Source organism: Amblyomma americanum, chromosome 1 (genome assembly GCF_052857255.1).
Source record: "Amblyomma americanum isolate KBUSLIRL-KWMA chromosome 1, ASM5285725v1, whole genome shotgun sequence".
Lineage (NCBI taxonomy): Eukaryota > Metazoa > Arthropoda > Arachnida > Ixodida > Ixodidae > Amblyomma > Amblyomma americanum.
In genome coordinates this window covers 316,731,256-316,749,492 of record NC_135497.1, presented here as the reverse complement: position 1 = coordinate 316,749,492, position 18,237 = coordinate 316,731,256, and the positions used below count along the sequence as shown (strand labels likewise).

Genomic DNA, 18,237 nt, shown 5'->3' with positions numbered 1-18,237 from the left:
GATCCCATACCACCATTTAACGAAAAACTCGTCAATTGAAACAGCCATCCAAAAATGCTTCCACACGGAGCTAGGTGGCCCGTTATACGCATATAATTATAACTAGCTTATTCAGCAGACCTCCTCGTACAACATATTAGAGAAGACTAGCGCTCTTAATGCAGCTGTGCACAACGCATGACCACCTCCTGTGCCTTATTAGGCCGTGCCATACTTGCCATAATTGAAGAACTTGGAAGGAGCACGCCGCACCTCCCACCAATCCCTCATTTTCAACCGCAGTGGAACCATCTAACGCGCGGCATCATCCTGTCTGTACCCTGAAAGACGGTTCTCGAGAGGAATTCGGCACGTCGAGAAGAAAGGGGAGCCATCTCAAGGCCCCATCCCTTGACACCTACCACACAAATGCAACGTTAGCCGACTCCAACACTACAACTTCCTGTGCAGGCAAGCGCCATTGAAAAGTTCATTATCAGATCGGCATTTCTCATCCGATTTCATTTGAAATTCACAAGAACAAGGTACTGCTTACCTAGAACAACAGCGCTGGGAACAATACGATGGACGAAAAGGGCGTGGAGCCGGGGTGACGCTGCGCGATCACACTGCTTTTCGGTGATCGCGCAGCATCGCCCTGCCTCCATGCTCTTTCTGTTAAAATTATATATGTTTTTGCTCCGAAACAAAATTTCACTTGTTACTGGACGTTAACACGTTTTGGCGGGCTAGTTGGTTAAGCATCTTGAACAAACAGCGCGAACAAAGACGAGCACAAAAGACAAGCCACGTTTGCTGGGCTTTCGAACCCCGAGGTAACAAGCCCCTTCTTCCCTATGGTTCTTGCCATTCCAAGCTCATTAGGAGGGGTATCATAGGATCCTGTTTGAACAGCTCATTAACAAAATCCTGCCACCACAGAATGCATTCCAGCGTATCACACCAGGTAAAAAGATTGCTTTCGGCAGGGTACCCACTAGAACTTATCACGTCAGTAGCTGAGTCGGCCCTAAAGAAGAGCAAGTCAGAACCAGCTACACGAGACGGCCAGGGATCGGACAACAACCGCAAACGTGTCGCTGTGATTCCATATCTACATGGAATTTCACACTCCCTGAAAAAAGTGGGGAAAAAAGCAGGTGTTGATGTTGTGTTTTCCGCGCCTGATCGTCTGGCTGGTTTGTGCCGATCTGTTAATGAGTTCAAAGGAAAAGTGGCGAAGTGCACAACTAAGCACCAGTCACGCTTCGTTCCTTGTGATAAGGGGGTTGTTTATAACATCCCTCTGCCTTGTGGAGGGCAGTACGTTGGACAGACGGGACGTTGCATAAATAAAAGGCTGAGCGAACACAGCTATAAAGTGTCAAAAGTAGTTTCAGGTCATCTCGGCATTCATTGCCGGGATTGTGAATGGGCAAAGAAAGAGAAAAAACAGTGCGTACCGCTATATCATGAAACCAAGGTAATTGCCAAAAATCGGGAAAAAACTGCGAGGGAAATTATCGAGGCATACAACATATTCAAGCAGGGAAATGCATGTATAAGTACCCCTTCGCTAACACTTCTGCAAAAAGAGCTGTCACTCCTGGGGGTTGATAATCTCTGCTGATTTCTAGCGTGCTTATGTTGCTGTTGTCACATTTACGTTTTGTTTTTGGTTTTTGCACTTTGTAAACCTTTCTCTCATTGCCGACATCCATGTATTTATACTTGTGTGATCAGCAATAAACCCTCAGTTGTTAGTCAGCGCCGTGTCGTTCGCTTTCTTGTCTTTTGTGCTCGTCTTTGTTCGCGCTGTTTGTTCAAGATGTTACTGGACGCTTATGTCTGTCCTTACTTTCGTCAGTCGTCTTCTTGCCAGTGCTGTTCTTCTGTAGGTACTCATTTGAAACACAAGCAAACGGAACGGCGATACTTCACCAAACTCACCACACTAACAACATCACAGTCTGCACGGACAGCCAGAAGGCCCTCCGTTACTTCGCCACCTACGTGCTCCCTGCTCATATCCAGTGCAGCTTAACACCTATCTTTTCAACACGAAGCCTGCACGCTTTTCTGGAATCGGTAGCCATTCACCAGGGAAGAGAAGAAACGAACGGGCACATGTCCTCGCTAGCGACACGTCACCGTGCAAAACCTTTCCTTGGCCGCATGATTACAACCACAAGGATGAGCAGGCTGCAACTCAGATCCCTACCAACCAAGCACCGAATTCTTTGTAGACCTGGGTCGTTCCTCCTTCAGCACTCCATCCAATGGTGCGAGATCTGCTAGCCGCGCATATCACCCACGTGTTGGGCGATATGGCTTCCGACTCTCCGACTGGAGCACGCAAGCTATCTCTGTAGGCTTCCTTAACACGCGCTTATCCCTCGCCCTCTGTTTTCACTAACCCCTTTCCACCTTCGGCTATAAGTATCAGCGCTGAATAAACAAGCACGTTCTTTGTTATCCAGACACACTGGCTGTCCATTCCTGTCGTCCCGCTCGAGGACGATACATGGTGTCAGAAGTGGGGTGAAGGCGACCAGTTAAAACGACAGCTTCCGGGGCTAGCCGAACGTAAGGATTCACGCCATGGAGCACCTAAGGCCGCCCGAACCGCTGCGTTTGACCGCCGATGGAGGAAGGAACTGGAGGCTGTTTCGTCAGAAGTTCGAATTTTTTCTTCAAGCCACGGCATGCACCGACAAGCCAAGATCGGAGGCGGCAAAGACGGCCCTGCTGCTCAGCGTTGCTGGAGAGGATGCCTTGGACGTTTTCAACAACTTTGTGTTCACCGAGGGAGAAAGCAAGGAAGACTACGCCACCGTGATTGCCAAATTCGAAGAATACTGCGTGGAGCAACAAAACGAAATCCACGAAAGGTACGTCTTCCGTTCACGTCGTCAGGGTGAGGCGGAACCTTTCGAGCAGTTTGTACGTGCCCTAAAGAGACAAGCGCAGCACTGCAACTTCGGGGCCATGACAGATGATATGGTGCGCGACCAAGTTGTGTTCGGAACCAATTCGCCAAAGCTTCGAGAGAAGATGCTCAGGGACAAAAACCTGACCTTGGGAAAAGCTGTCACCTTATGCAAGGCGGCAGAGACTTCAGCTCGCCAAAACGAAGTCTGGGGGAAGGCAAATGAAGAACTTGATATGAGCGCTCTTACGGCCAGGAAGAGTGCTCAGACAGGGTCCAGGCGCGACCCAAATTGTACGCGGTGCAACCGCAGACATGCTTCGAGATGCTGCCCAGCCTACGGAAAAACCTGTTACTCGTGTAATGGGCGAAACCATTTCGCGTCTTGCTGCAGGAAACAAGATGACGTCTACGAAGTACAGCATGAAAGCGACGACTTCGAGGTGCTGGACGTCGCTGTCGGCAGCGCTAACAGAGAACGTGACTGGCAAGTGGACGCGTGCATTCAAGGACAAAACGTGAGGTTCAAGGTTGATACAGGGTCGCAGGCGAACGTTTTGCCGCTCTCTATGTTCCGCAAGCTTAAGGCCATTACCCTGATGCCAAGCGGCGCCGTTCTGAGATCCTACGGGGGTAACGTTATCAAACATATCGGCAAGTTTTCAGCACCCGTGACGGTTGGCGACCATAAGGTGTGGGCTGAATTTTTTGTTGTAAAGAAAGACCACAGTGCTCTCTTGGGCTTGGCAACCAGCGAGAAGCTAAGGATCGTCCAGCGCGCTATAGAAAACGTGACGATGAGCCAAGCTGAACCGATCGTCAAGGAATTCCCACGGCTTTTCCACGGGATAGGACGCGCCCCACGTGAATACAAGATCGTACTGCACAAGGAAGCCCTGCCAGTCGTCCAGCCAGCTCGAAGGGTTCCCCTGTCACTGCGAGAGCCTCTCCGTGCGGAACTGGACCGGATGGAAAAAGAAGGCATCATCCAGAAGGTCAGCAGCCCTACAGACTGGGTAAGCCCGCTTGTCATTGTGTTAAAAAAAGATGGCAATTTGAGAGTTTGCATGGACCCGAGACGCATAAATGAAAGCGTGAAGAGAGAACACTACCAAATGCCTCGCCGCGAGGACATTGAAGCGGACTTGGCAGGCGCGAAGTTTTTCTCGCATCTCGACGCAAATGCTGGATTTCACCAAATCCCACTAGACGAGCAATCGTCCAAGATCTGCACATTTGCTACCCCTTTCGGCCGATATCGGTTTCTTCGACTTCCATTCGGCGTGGCATCAGCTAGCGAGGTATTTCAGAAGGCCGTCAACGAGGTTTTCGATGGCCTCCCAGGCGTACGCGTGTACGTGGATGATGTGCTGATTTGGGGTGCGACAAGGGCGGAACACGACCAGAGGCTGCGCAGTGCACTTAAAGCAGCTGAAGAAGCGGGCCTAACGTTTAATGCATCCAAGTGCAAGTTCGGCGTACAAGAAGTTTTGTTCTTGGGAGACATCATTAGCCACAAGGGCATTAGGCCCAATCCCGATCTCGTGGATGGTCTTCTGAAAATGCCCAAGCCTCAAGACAAATTGGCGGTACAGAGGTTGCTCGGGGTCGTTAACTACTTCGGCAAGTATCTGCCGTCACTTTCACAGCGCACGTCGACGCTTCGTTCTCTACTCAAACAAGACTCCATTTTCGATTGGACATCGAATCACGAAAACGAGTGGCAAGCTATATGCCAAGAGTTGAGCGAAGCACCAGTGCTTGCCATATTTGACCCATGCTTGCAGACAAAAGTGACTGCAGATGCTTCTCAAAGTGGCGTTGGCTCGGCGCTCCTACAACGTCACGGGGATTGCTGGAAACCGGTAGCGTACGCGTCAAGAGCGCTGACCGAATCGGAACAAAGATATTCACAGATTGAAAAAGAAGCATTGGCTTTGGTGTTCGGTTGCGAAAAGTTCAATCATTTTGTTTATGGCCGCCCACTCATCCTCGAGAGTGACCACAGTCCGCTGATAAACATATCAAAGAAAGGCATAGCCGACATGCCGCCCAGGGTGCAACGTTTTTTCCTTCGGTTGCTCAAATACGATTACACCCTCACCTTTGTTCCCGGCAAACAGATGGCCCTGGCTGATATGCTGTCCCGGTCTCCTGCTCCTGACCACAAGGCACCTGCAGACACGTGCGACGTCGAAGTTCACGCGGTGACGGTTGTGTCAGCACTCGTGAGTGAACAGACAGCCGCGAAACTTGCACGAGAAACTGCTAACGATCCGTACCTTGGCGTAGTGCTGCGGAAGCTAGCGAGGGGAGAAACTGTGGACGGTCCACTGAAACCGGTGGCTGCCGAACTTTCCGTGGTCAACGGTATACTCCTGAAAGGATCGAAAGTAGTAATTCCGACAAGCATGCGCAGAGATATGCTAAAGCGGATTCACGCAGGTCATCTTGGTCAGGCGAAGTGCAAAGCTAGGGCTAGGCAGATGGTCTATTGGCCGAGCATAAACTCTGACGTTCAGTCTCTGATCGAAAGTTGTCCAACGTGCAAGACTTATGCTTATAAGCAACCATCAGAGCCTTTGATTCTTCGGGCAACGCCTACTCAACCATGGCACCGTGTCGGGGTCGACCTCTTTCAATACTCCGGAAGACATTATCTGTGCGCCTACGACTCGATGTCCAATTTCCCAGAGGTGGAGCTGCTGCCCGACACGACAGCCAGTTCGGTTGTCGATAAGCTAGGTGCAGTATTTTCCCGGTACGGCATCCCTGCCGAGGTTTGCACAGATAACGGCCCGCAGTTCAGCAGCCATGAGTTCGCTCTTTTTGCGCAGCTTTATGATTTCAAACATGTGACATCAAGCCCGGAATATCCTCAATCTAACGGGCTCGCGGAAAAGGGTGTACAAATCGTGAAGCGCATTCTAAAGAAAACGAAAGCTGCTAGCGAGTGTTTCTGGCTGGGCATGTTGAATTACAGGGCAAGTCCTACTGAAGATGGCCGGTCTCCAGGCGAGCTGCTCCAAGGAAGGCGGCTGCGCACACCCGTGCCGGACTTCAATCCCCTGCCTACTGTACGGGTGAAAAAACACCGACAGATAAGCCACAACGAGCGAGCTCTACCACGCCTGAGCAACAACGACGTGGTACGTGTGAACGGCAAGTCATGGTCACGAAAAGCCAAGGTGGTTGGATCGGCCGGTCCGCGGGCCTTTCACGTGCACACAGAGGACAATACCATTCTTCGGCGCAACCGCCGACACCTTTTGGCAACGAAGGAACAATGGTCTGATCACTCATCAGACGACGAAGATTTCGGCGACAACAGGGCATCGTCACAAGGTGTGGCGTCAACTGCCCCTGTGGCTCCGCCGACGCCAGCTGAGCAGTCAGCGCTTCAGCCACTGCGAAGGACAACACGACAGATGCGACCACCAGAGCGTCTGGGTTACGACCAACACTTTCAGCAGACAAGCCAGCGGTGTTGAGCTTGGCGGTGAACAGCTGTTGAGAAGGAGGATGTATCATATCAGATGAAAGCACGCAAGCTATCTCTGTAGGCTTCCTTAACACGCGCTTATCCCTCGCCCTCTGTTTTCACTAACCCCTTTCCACCTTCGGCTATAAGTATCAGCGCTGAATAAACAAGCACGTTCTTTGTTATCCAGACACACTGGCTGTCCATTCCTGTCGTCCCGCTCGAGGACGATACAGACACGGCACGGACCAAGCTCTGGCAATAAATGTTTTCTCTGTCTCTCGCGACAAAGAATGCCTATAGCCAGGTGACGAAATTGTTCGGCACCAAGCATTGTGTTTCGCGTGGGCCAGTCACTTGCCCATTTCCTTTGTGCTGGCGCAGTTGTGAAGACCAATACCTGTCTCACTCATCCCAGGATTTTGGGAAACTAGAGCGAGGAGGGCAACCAGGGCAGCTGTTTTGAGAATTCTGAGGTCCGCCCGTTCCATCATTTCTCGTGGTCCCCTTTGCAAATATTTTAAACATTTCTGAAATGAGCTAGCCCTAGTACAGCGGAAGAAAAAAAAACACCCCATTCACATAACCCTGACCTGGAACTTCGTCTTCAATTCGAAGATTCGCAGTTCGGTGCAGCCCTAACCCCACCCAATAACTCCTTCTGTTTCCTCCTCACAAGTGCAGACAAGCAGGCCGGAAAATGATATTGAACGCTGATTTTGCATCTTTTGTCCTAAATAAGCGTATTTCCTTGCCTATATGATATGAACGGATTCTTCCTTGTGTAGAACTACTACTTCTTGAACTTTCTCGGCCCGCTTTTCCTCTGCCTTACTCTCCCTTTGTTTTCGTAGTTTCCACTGGAACCGCTATATTCTTTCGAGGTTTTCTTTCGTGTTCACGTGCATCTTAATTTTGTTGTTCGGCTCACGTGATGGGCATTCGAACTTCCGTTACATCTTCCAATGCACCCAAACCGAACACAGCTGGCGTCATGGACACCGAGGTTCCACGATTGTAGGTCTCAAATGTATTCCTGCATCGAAATAACTGCGTACTCAGAGACCTCTGAAATGCGAGGTGTCCCTGAAAAGCCTTAGGTGCAGTATATTTCCCGTGTACGTTTATCTGTCTATAGATCTGGCGCTACTTCCTCAGTGATGTGCCCATTCAGCAATGAACCGGAAACGTTGGATCATTTCTTCCTGTCCTGTCGACGTGTCGCCCCTGTCCGAGAACTTTTCCAGGAAATTCTTTTTAGAAATTTGTCTCTCTATGTCTATACGAAAATTAAACTTTCCACTTCCCTGGAAATTCCTTTCTAAATATTTGAATAACTATGACTGTTCTATAACTGTTCGCACTGCAAGCTAGGCCCACTTCGACCCGTCAAACGAAGCAAATTCAGTTTGGGACGTACTTTGAGTGGGTGTAACTCGACAACAGATAGACGTGCATCGTAATTTCTCTGATAGATGGGGCTAGGCGTCGATCTATCCGCTAGGTGGAAAAGTTAATTTTCCGAACCGCTCAGGATTTTCTTCACTGGCCCTGCTGGATGCGGAAAAACGTTCGTTTATCACTTGGCCAATAAAGCTAACGCTCAATACTTCAACGTCTTCCAGACGGTGGCCGCCTTTCTTTTTTTATTCGTCGACCGTTCTTGAATGTCCGAATATATTCTTTCTTCTTTTTTTTACACCACGCACTCTAGTGTCTACTTTTAGCGCTCTAATGTGTGATCTATCCCCCTTGTGGGTGTCTGCCATTGTCCAAGAGGTGAACTACAACAAAATCTCTAGACAGCTGCTCGCGGAGCGCGAGGCCTCGAGCGCACAGGATGAGAACGCTGGCAGCTGGAAGCTTTTCTCCTGCGTCCTTCAAGGAAGCCTCGGTGCTGAAGTGTGTCTTGGTGCTGCTGATCCTTTGACTGCCTCTGCGTCTTCTGGTCTGTCGTCAACTCCTGGTGAGGCCATTCCTCAAGTAGGGGATTTGGCCAAGTTTTTCCCCTTTTTGATAGTGACGCTATGCCTCTTTAGGCTTAGGCCAATGACTATGTCTTCCCTGGGCACAGGTCCTGTAACCTAGTTCGCCAGAGTGCCGGCTGAAAACATGCCACTAAAATCTTTTTCTCAAAACAGTGTCAAGCATATCCCTCTGGCGCTGGTCCCTTTAGCAGATTGTTTCATTAGATCAAAAACTCGCGCATGATCCAGGAGCAGCTGAAGGCTGCGACTAACGGCTATCTTGAAATTTCTGAGGTTCGACTATTTGGAAAAATAGGAATTTTGTGCAAATCACCTGATTTGGATTGCGTTGCAGACTTGCTGGAGTGCACTTCTCTCGCCTCACTCCCGGTGAAAGCGTTTATTCCTGAGCAACTTGCCTGCGTAAAGGAATAATCCGCGATGTGGATCCCTCCGCTACGCCAGAAGAAATTCTTTCAGATTTTCATGATTCCGTTGTTGGCATCCTCTCAGTATACCGCTGCAACAGAGAGGCTGGAGGCTCTCGTATTCTAACTGAGTCTGTAACAGAAACCTTTGCGGGGTCCTCGTGCCCATGTGAAATCAAAGTCTGGCCCATTGTATACAGGGTTGACACACTGCAGCCCACACCATTACAGTGTAAGAACTGCTGGCGTTTTGGTCTCAGTGGCAAATCTTGCAAGTCGGCAACGCGCTGTCGCATATTCGGCGGCGATCATGCTTCAGACTTCTGCACTTGTGGGTCGTTTAGCTGTTGCCTTAGGCACTCTGATCACACAGCTGACGATCCCACCTGCCCGAAGCGTGCCGATGAACAGTCTGTTTTGGACATTATTCAGTGCGAACGGTGTTTACGCGCAGATGTTAATGCCATTCTCGGCAGGCGACAGAGCTCGTACGCAACTTTTGTCCGCACGACTGCTGCCGATGTGGAGACAAGCTTAGCAAAGTCGGTGGTCGCTGCGGTGAAGACGGCTGTTGCTGGTGTACTTGGCCGCTCAGCTTTGTGCGGTTATCATTGTCAGAGCACATGACAACACAATTAAGGCAAATTAGAGATACTCTAAAACAAAGAAGTTATAGATCAGCATATGCTTTCCTTTCCTCATGAACTTCTCCCCATGGATCAGCAGCTTTCATAATTTTAAAAGTTCGTGTGCACGAATGTTTTTAGAAACCCGTACTGCAGGGCCACTTTTATTGCTCGAGTATTTATTTTTTTTCGTTTACGAACCGACATACATTGTCCCTTATCGTTTGCCTGATTTTCTTTGCCACGTGTTATTTCGTGCTGCCAACGACACAGCGCTGGCACCTCAATTCCAGTGGCGCAGGACATCATATTGCGCTCTACTCGTGCTTTTTGGCTGTGACTCCTCAGGCAGCAACACAGGCTGCCATCTCTTTCGACGTTAGGGCCGAGCAAGAAGAGGTATTAGGCAGTCTGGATGCCACACTGTTGCTGAATGCCGCTCCCAGCCGCTTCCGTTAGTGGCGTCTCACAGATACTGGCACACTGCTCCTCATTGCGGCATACCGCAACATAGGGAACAAAAATCGCCACGACCAGCTCGTGTTAAGGCTCTTTCACATGACGCGATTGGAACCATTGTAATCGTTGCGAACGACTCAGCCGGCAATTAATGGAACTTTTAAGGAGGGCTTGCGGCTCGTAGTAGTGTATCTGCTAGCTACAACAAAAACCGAAAGCCAGCGGCGGTTGTGGTGTCGCCCCCACCTCCGCCGCCCAGGTTTCGGGTGGAGCGTCAGCGCGCAGCCGGACAGGGGGGCGCGCGGGCGGGCAGGCAAGGTAGGTAGGTAGGTAGGTAGGTAGGTAGGTAGGTAGGTAGGTAGGTAGGTAGGTAGGTAGGTAGGTAGGTAGGTAGGTAGGTAGGTAGGTAGGTAGGTAGGTAGGTAGGTAGGTAGGTAGGTAGGTAGGTAGGTAGGTAGAGGTAGGTAGGTAGGTAGGTAGGTAGGTAGGTAGGTAGGTAGGTAGAGGTAGGTAGGTAGGTAGGTAGGTAGGTAGGTAGGTAGGTAGGTAGGTAGGTAGGTAGGTAGGTAGGTAGGTAGGTAGAGGTAGGTAGGTAGTAGGTAGGTAGGTAGGTAGAGGTAGGTAGAGGTAGGTAGGTAGGTAGGTAGGTAGGTAGGTAGGTAGGTAGGTGGGCAGGCGGGCAGGCGGGCGGCAGGCAGGCGGGCGGGCGGGTGGGCGGGTGGCATAGTGCTTATTTTGCAATGGAGCCGGGTTGCATTGTCCTTCGTTTTCGGCATTCGGTACGGTATTTTTCTACCACACAAGCGATGCATAGGCTGTGCAGTAAGAAAAGCCCAGTGCCGTTTTGCTTCGATTATTTCCAGCCAAAAGTTCTTGTTTTACTGCTGAAAATGAGTGCAAGGGTGAATTCTTTGCATGAGGGGCATTGCATTTTTTTCAGAAAACGTTTTCTTTTTGTTTTATTTCACTCCAGCTTTAACCCCATGCTGTTCGAACAGCTACACTGACAATGAATAAAGGCGCCGCTGTAATATCGTAGTTTTTGTTACAGCTCACGTGACCCGAAGTAGTCCTAAACGTCACTGCCACCATTTTGGTATTGAAACCAAAACCGAAACTGGGAGTAAGATTTCAATTATGACTTTTTTTTTGTACAGAGTGCAGGCAGTGCCACACGGTCATTTTTATTTACTAATCCTTGTGAAACACTACAAAATATGGGCAAACGGCTCTGTCTGGTATATATTTAACAAAATGCGAATCTTTGTTGTTCTGTTGAAGTACGTTAAAATAGAAGTATTCTCGTATTAAAATTTTATTAACTGAGCTTCTCTCCATTACGTACCGGATGGCCCCATTCGCTCTAGCGTGACGTCACTGGCAAATTGTTTCTGATTGTATTGGCGCCACAGCTTTGCGTCCCGTTCCAGTTGACCTAATTAGCACTGCCGTCGAGCATGTTGACACGCAGTATGACCGTACCAGCCACAAAGATTATTAATTAAGATGATGATGATCGATGCCCTTCTGCTTTGTTCCAATGTGGTACGCTCCGCCACCTGTGCTTTCCCGCAATCCTGTCGTCAATGCGTCGACAAATACACTTCAGGGAATTGCTGGGTCTTTGTAGCGTTATCTGTTATCAGTGAGGCTACTTAATCTCTAGTATATACGGTTCGTGTTCGATTACCAAGAAATACTTAAGCAAGCTTAAAACATAACTTTACAGGCAATCAGCAAGAACACATATTGTGAGGGTGGACGATGATGTGGACGAAGTCGACGTCTGTCCCATCTTTCCTACGTGTATGTGTCATCGCATTTGAGGCAACAACAACAACGATGCCGAAGCTACCGACGATGTCGCTTGGCCATTCTTATTGCATGGAACAGCAAGGAGCAACAATGCGGTCTAGATGGGGGAGGTCCCCTAGGCATTCAGGTTATGTGAAATTGTTGTAGTCAGACACAGCACGCCTTTACGTTCTTGCGGGGACTGTCGGCAGGGTGTGCACAGTGCGATGGCGCCGAAAGTCTCGCTTTGGGCGGAGGCGACTCTTTGCAGTCAGTTAACTACTTGAGCTTCTCGAATTGCGCCTCTCTATCTCTGTGCAGCCGTTAAGGGAGTATTTTAGGGTAAAGCCCCCATAAATCGAATTTGTAATTTTGTTACCGAAAAATTGACTGCACAATGGGAACAAACCTGCGGAAGCGCGGTCTCGAGCGGCAGGGAGCTCAAAGAAGTTTATACGTCGCGCCGAAGTGTGCCGTGCGCCCTGGCGTTTAAAAATGGCGGGTGGAGTTCGCAGGCCGGTTTGTTTATCGCAGTCTTTCGGGGTTTTCTTGATTACAGCTTGTTTTTTTTTGCTTGTGTGTGTATGGCAAGTAGTTGGTGCGGACTAAAAGATATCTTGTTGGAAATATTTACTTTTATAGAAGATATGCTGCTAGTGGTGTTCGTGTAGCGTGTTTAGTCTTTGTTATTGTTTCCAAATTTACGGTCGTGATCACTTCAGTTTCAAGTTTCAAGCGTAGTACTTGCTCAGAAGATGGCACGATCAAAAATGGAAGATGGAAAATGGAGCATAAAGAGAACATTAGAAAATAATGGCTTCACTAGCAAGAAGGGCAGTGATAAACCGGCACGATGAAGCGCAAGCTTCACGAAACCTGGTGAGAGGATCGGTGGTGAGTCCTTCGATGTAGACGGCTCAAGTACGACTGGGAACCCTCTCATCGACTTCGCTCTTCTGCGCAGCTTCTTCCAGGATGTTGCTGTGAGTAAATAGGGCAACAAGGGAGAAATAATTTGTAAGAAGCTATCGACAGCCGAGGCAGTTTGGCATCCTATATAAAAGTCAGCTACAGCGAGAGCGATGCTCTAACTGCATTCGAGACGCCCAGGCGTACTGCTGGACGTCATTGAAGTAAATGAAAAGTTCGTTTATGCCCTTCATACTCGCGGAAAAGGAGTGGCATCTTGTCGCGTCGTACGTGCATCATGTGTGTTTTGTAACATTGTCCTCGACAAATTGGAAAAAGAGCGTGTTGACAGGACAGAATTCTCTCTGCCGAGCGCAAGGAAGACTACAAATCGAAAGGAACACTAAGAAGGGTTTTGGAGACACCTGCAAGAAAGTCAGCAGTATGCGAACATAAAACTTCATTTTTCTCAAATAACGTTTTTATAAAATTCTCAAATTCGGTGCACTTTTCCTCAGAAGGTATTCATTTGAATCTAGTGAAGCTGTGCACACATGTGCTACAACCAGTCGTAAATATTCTTAATTAAAATAATATCAATGATGATAAGAATGATAACACTGGCAAAAACTACACTGAAAGATACCCCGCTGTGGCTCTGTTCATGCAGTGATATTTTTTGCAGCACAAACTTTAAAAAGAATATGATATGTCTTTAGTTCAGATTTAGCCTGTGGGTATTTAGAATAACATTACCTAATATCATCTCATTCCTCTTTGTGGCTGCAGATAAAAGATACACTGAATGATTAAACATACCTGAAATTTTGGGAGTGAGCCACAGGAAATGTAAACATTCGACACATAAATAAGTGTTTCGTTCTGTACCCAGGGGCATCGTTTACGAGCACATGCAATTTAATGCGAATATCAGCACTCCTTTCCAAAATATTATGTTAAAACTAATATGTACCGTTTACCTTACCATACCTCCTTAATGGGACACTGAGGATGACGGAGATCATTAAAAGCTTGGTGCTCTTCTTCACCCCTGCGAAAGACAGCGTTGCCACGTGTAAGTGAAGTTAATGGCCAGGCAATTCGTGAAAAGCCAGCAATAAAACGACGGTAATAGGCGCAAAGCCCTAGGAAGCGCCGCAACGTCTTTTGGTCCGTAGGTGTTGGGAACTTCGCGACTGCGGCGAGCTTTTCGGGATCAGGTCGGACACCTTCTTGGCTAACGACGTGTCCTAAGAATTGCAGCTCCTCGTAACCGAAGTGGCACTTCTCGGGTATAGTGTGAGGACCACAGGTCGTATGGTCTGAAAGACGGATAGCAAAAGATAAAAGATAAAAAACAGTGCTAATTTTGACACAATCCACACAGGAAGACCAGACAGGACAGCGCCCGTCCTGTATGGACTTTCTGTCTGGTTTGTCTCAAAATTAGCGCTGTTTTTTATCTTTTGTTACAAAATGTTACACCAACTAGCCCAGCAAGAGGTACTGTTAAATGGCTAGCAAGCAGCGTAGATGCTCCTCGAAGGTCGCCGAAAACACGAACGCGTCGTCAAGATACAGCAGGCCTGTTTCCCACTTGAGTCCCGAAAACACAGTGTCGATCATCCTCTGAAATGTTGCTGGTGCCGAGCATCAACCGAATGGAAGAACCTTAAACTTATACAATCCGTCGGGAGTGATGAATGCTGTCTTCTCCCGAACCCTCTCATCTACTTCGATTTGCCAATATCTACTTTGGAAATCCATTGAAGGGAAGTAACGTGCATTTCGTAGCCGATCAAGGAAATCATCGATGCGAGGTAGAGGGTACACGTGTTTTTTGGCCACTTGACTGATCTTGCGGTAGTGAATGCAAAATCGTAAGCCGCCCTCCTTTTTTTTTAACAAGCACCGCGGGGGAAGCCCAGGGACACTGTGACGGCTGAATAGCGTCGTCTGTAAGCATTTCGGCCACCTGGCGCTGAATTGTTTTGCGTTCTTTCGGAGCCACACGGTAAGAATTTTGTTGAAACGGGCGAATCGCGTCATACGTGATAATTTTATGTTTGGCCAAAGGCGTTTCTCCGATCCGCGATTCTGAAGCAAAACAGTCTCGAAAGTGATCTATGAGATCCAAAAGGTGTTCCCGTTCTGAAGATGACAAATTTGGGCTCACATCGACGACGGTTGCAGGCGCCTTGCTCACTGATCCTTCCTTTTGCAGCACAACACAGTCTAGCGCACTTGGGAGTCTGTCGAAAAAGGCCACAGTTGTGCCTTACGAAATTTCCTGACGCTAATCGCTGAAGTTTGGCAACAGCACTTCGGTGTGCCCATTGGCCAAGTTGACTATCCCTCGAGCTGTAGAAACACCTCGGCCGAGCATCAGGGTGACTGCCCGTTCGGCGACGCCCTCGCCGGTATACGCCACGTAGCCTTTCAATTCAACAAAAGAGCATGATCGCGGAGGTAATGTCACTGTCTCATTGGCGACGCGTAAGGGGGACAGTTGTACTTCCGCATAACCCAGGTCTTCATGATGTTTAGTTAAGGCAACGATTTGTCCCGAAAGCTGATTACAGCCCCATGAAAGCGTAGAAAGTGCATGCCCAAGATAAGGTATTTGCAACAGTCAGAGAGATTAACGAGGCTGCCAACAAACACTGAGTTTCCTATTCCTATCCAGGTAGTGCACTTCCCAGTCGATGCCACTAGCTGACCCCCAGCACTTCTTATTAACCGCGGTTTTCACACAACCTTAAGAGATTAGAAAGAAGAAAAAAACGACTTTATAGTGCAGCGAAACGGAGCCCAGACGCAGATGCATGGGATAGGTACTATCAGGCCGAGGACACGTATTACAATGCAATTCGCTGCGCCAAACAAGCATTTTTCCAAACTGATCTACCAAAAGTCCTGACGAATAACCTCAGGAGGTTTTGGGAAATAATAAATCCGCAAGCAACTCGCATCATCGCTCTAACGAATGCCGTAGGCGAGGATGCCAGTGATACTGAATGTGCCGAAATATTTATTCGCGCGTTTGTATCTGTTTTCACAAACGAAACTGCCTCACCATTGCCCACTCCGCCTACTCTAACACTGCCAACAATGTCTCCCATCGAAATCACAGCGCAGGGTATCGAAAACCTTATCGACAGAATTAAACTTTCGTCAGCCGCTGGAGTGGACGAAATGAACTCAAAAGTACTGAAAAACACAAAACACATTTCTGCCATTTGTCTCTCATTACTGTATCTGCAATCGCTGTAGACAGGAACTCTACCGGACGACTGGAAGGTGGGGAGGGTCATCCCGGCCCACAAATCAGGTCAAAAGGATTCTCCGCTAAATTATCGTCCCATCTCCTTAACCAGCGTGCCTTGCAAAATCATGGAACATGTCATCTATTCCCATATCACAAACTTTCTAGATTCAAACAGCTTCCTTGAACCGGCTCAACACGGGTTTCGTAGGGGGCTCTCCTGCGAAACCCAACTGGCAATCTTCACTCACGACGTGCATGCTAACCTTGACCGCAACCTGCAGACCGATGCGTTATTTTTAGATTTTGCGAAGGCATTTGACAAGGTACCTCACCAGCGCCTAATACTAAAACTCGCCCTTTTAAATTTACACCCTAATATCCTGCAACGGATTAAAGAATTTCTAGCTAACCGATCTCAGTTCGTTTCTATTAACAACCACCGCTCAAGCGCTCTCCCTGTTAAATCTGGCGTCCCTCAGGGATCTGTGCTCGGCCCACTCTTGTTTCTAATATATATTATTGATCTAGCTTCACATGTGTCATGTAAAATTCGTATCTTCGCTGATGACTGCGTAATCTATCGCACTGTCACTAACATTTCTGATCAAATGGCCCTTCAAAACGACCTTAACAGCGTCCATAAATGGTGTGACCGCTGGCTAATGACGCTAAATGCTAACAAATGCAAACTCATTTCCTTTCATCGACAACACAACCCTCTTATTTTTTCCTATGCAGTTGCTAACTCGTTTATAGAAAGCGTCCAATCGTTTAGGTATCTTGGTGTCACCCTCTGCAGCGATCTTTCTTGGCGAACACACATTACCACAATCATATCATCTGCTAACAGATCTCTAGGATTCATGAAACGTCATCTTCGTCATGCGCCGCAACACGTGAAGCTTCTCGCTTATAAAACCCTCATCAGACCCAAACTTGAGTACTCCAGCCCTATCTGGAGCCCACACCATGCATACCTAATAATGCACTCGAATCAGTTCAGAACCGCGCCATTCGTTTCATTCACTCTGCATATTCATATACCACCAGCGTTTCAGCTCTGAAGAAGAATTCCGCTCTTGAAAGCCTCGCAGATCGCCGCCGCATTGCCAGCCTCTATTTGCTCCACAAGTTTTTCCATAGTTCTCTAAATCAACCACCCTACATTACTCATCCGAACCGCATATCTCACCGCACTGCCCATCCGTTTCAGATCGCCCGCCCTGTGTCGCGTACTGCAACTTTTTCAGGTTCATTTTTTCTCCGAACTGTTGTGGACTGGAATGGCCTCCCCACCGATATCGCTGCCATCACACACCTGTCTGCATTTTCAGATACGCTAAGCAATTATTTCAAAGAAGTGACTTGTACTTGTTGATCAACATATTAACCCATCCCTTATGTAATACCCCCTGAAGGGGGTCTTTAAGGTGAATAAAGTGAAGTGAAGAAGTGAAGTCCATTCAATTTTTACTTTGCGCAGCCTGTCAGCCAGTTTTTGGCTAATAATTGAAAAATCCGCGCCGGTATCCACCAGAGCGTGTATCCCCCGCCAATATAATGGAAACGGCAAGGTCGGTGCTAGCAACGTCGTCTGGGTTGCTCGTCTTTTTCGGCGTTTGCGGCGGAAGTGCGGTAACGTCGGCGGTAATGTAGGCGGTATTTTCGGTGGTAGTGCGGCAGTGTCAATGAGAGTAGCGGCGTCAGAATCACGGGTTGCGGTCCGTGGTTGCGGCGGTAGTGCGGGCTTTGAAACTTTTCGACTGGTTGCAACCTCCTCTCGCGAGATTGCGGCTGTTAGTTTCCCCGGCGAGGGCTCGGGGTCTGCCGTCCGCTAACGTCAGCATCGCTACGACGCGTCGGCGAAGAATAACGCTGTGGAGATGGGGAGCGGCAGCGGAAGCCCGGTGAGTCGGCTTCTCTGCTGAGCGGCGGGTCCTCGATTTGGGCACGGCCAGCGTCGAAATGGCGGCGAGCAGTACCAGGCGGAAAGACCTGACGCTCTTGGCGGTAGCGGCAGTACCGATGGCCAGGTTGTCCGCAGAATAAGCAGACTGGTCGGCTGTCATAAGTGCGCCACAGGTAAGTTCGGCGCGGCTAAGAGCGGCCGGGAGGTGCCCACTAAGGCCCCTGAAAAAATCGCGACAACTGACGGCTCGGTGAGCTCGGTGGGGCGTGGCCTGGCGGCGGGCGACGAAGGACTTCCGCATAGCTCCCTGGTTGCTGCACGTAGTAAGGTGCAGTAATGACGGCCGTGTTGCTGTCGGGTTGTGGCACGTAGTATGGTTCGCAAATGGCTGCCGCGTTGTCAACTGGGTGAGACTCGTGGTATGGTGCAGACGATGACAGGGCGTACCGGAACTCTTTTCTAACAACTGCTACTACGGGCTCGGGTGA

At 48.9% G+C, this 18,237-nt stretch overlaps 1 protein-coding gene across 2 annotated transcripts; it reads left to right on the top strand.

Annotated features, from left to right (window-relative positions):
- The first annotated feature begins 2,383 nt into the window (after positions 1 to 2,383).
- Positions 2,384 to 6,592, top strand: LOC144115381 (uncharacterized). 2 transcript variants are annotated; one of them, XM_077649750.1, is made up of 3 exons: positions 3,659 to 3,924; positions 5,032 to 5,136; positions 5,892 to 6,592. In XM_077649750.1, the coding sequence occupies exons 1-3, from the start codon at positions 3,706 to 3,708 to the stop codon at positions 5,904 to 5,906; spliced, it is 339 nt and encodes a 112-aa protein (XP_077505876.1). In that variant the 5' UTR covers positions 3,659 to 3,705; the 3' UTR covers positions 5,907 to 6,592. The 2 variants fall into 2 exon arrangements, with proteins under 2 accessions (XP_077505875.1, XP_077505876.1); XM_077649749.1 differs by lacking the exons at positions 3,659 to 3,924; positions 5,032 to 5,136 and adding an exon at positions 2,384 to 2,870.
- The last annotated feature ends 11,645 nt before the right edge of the window (positions 6,593 to 18,237 follow it).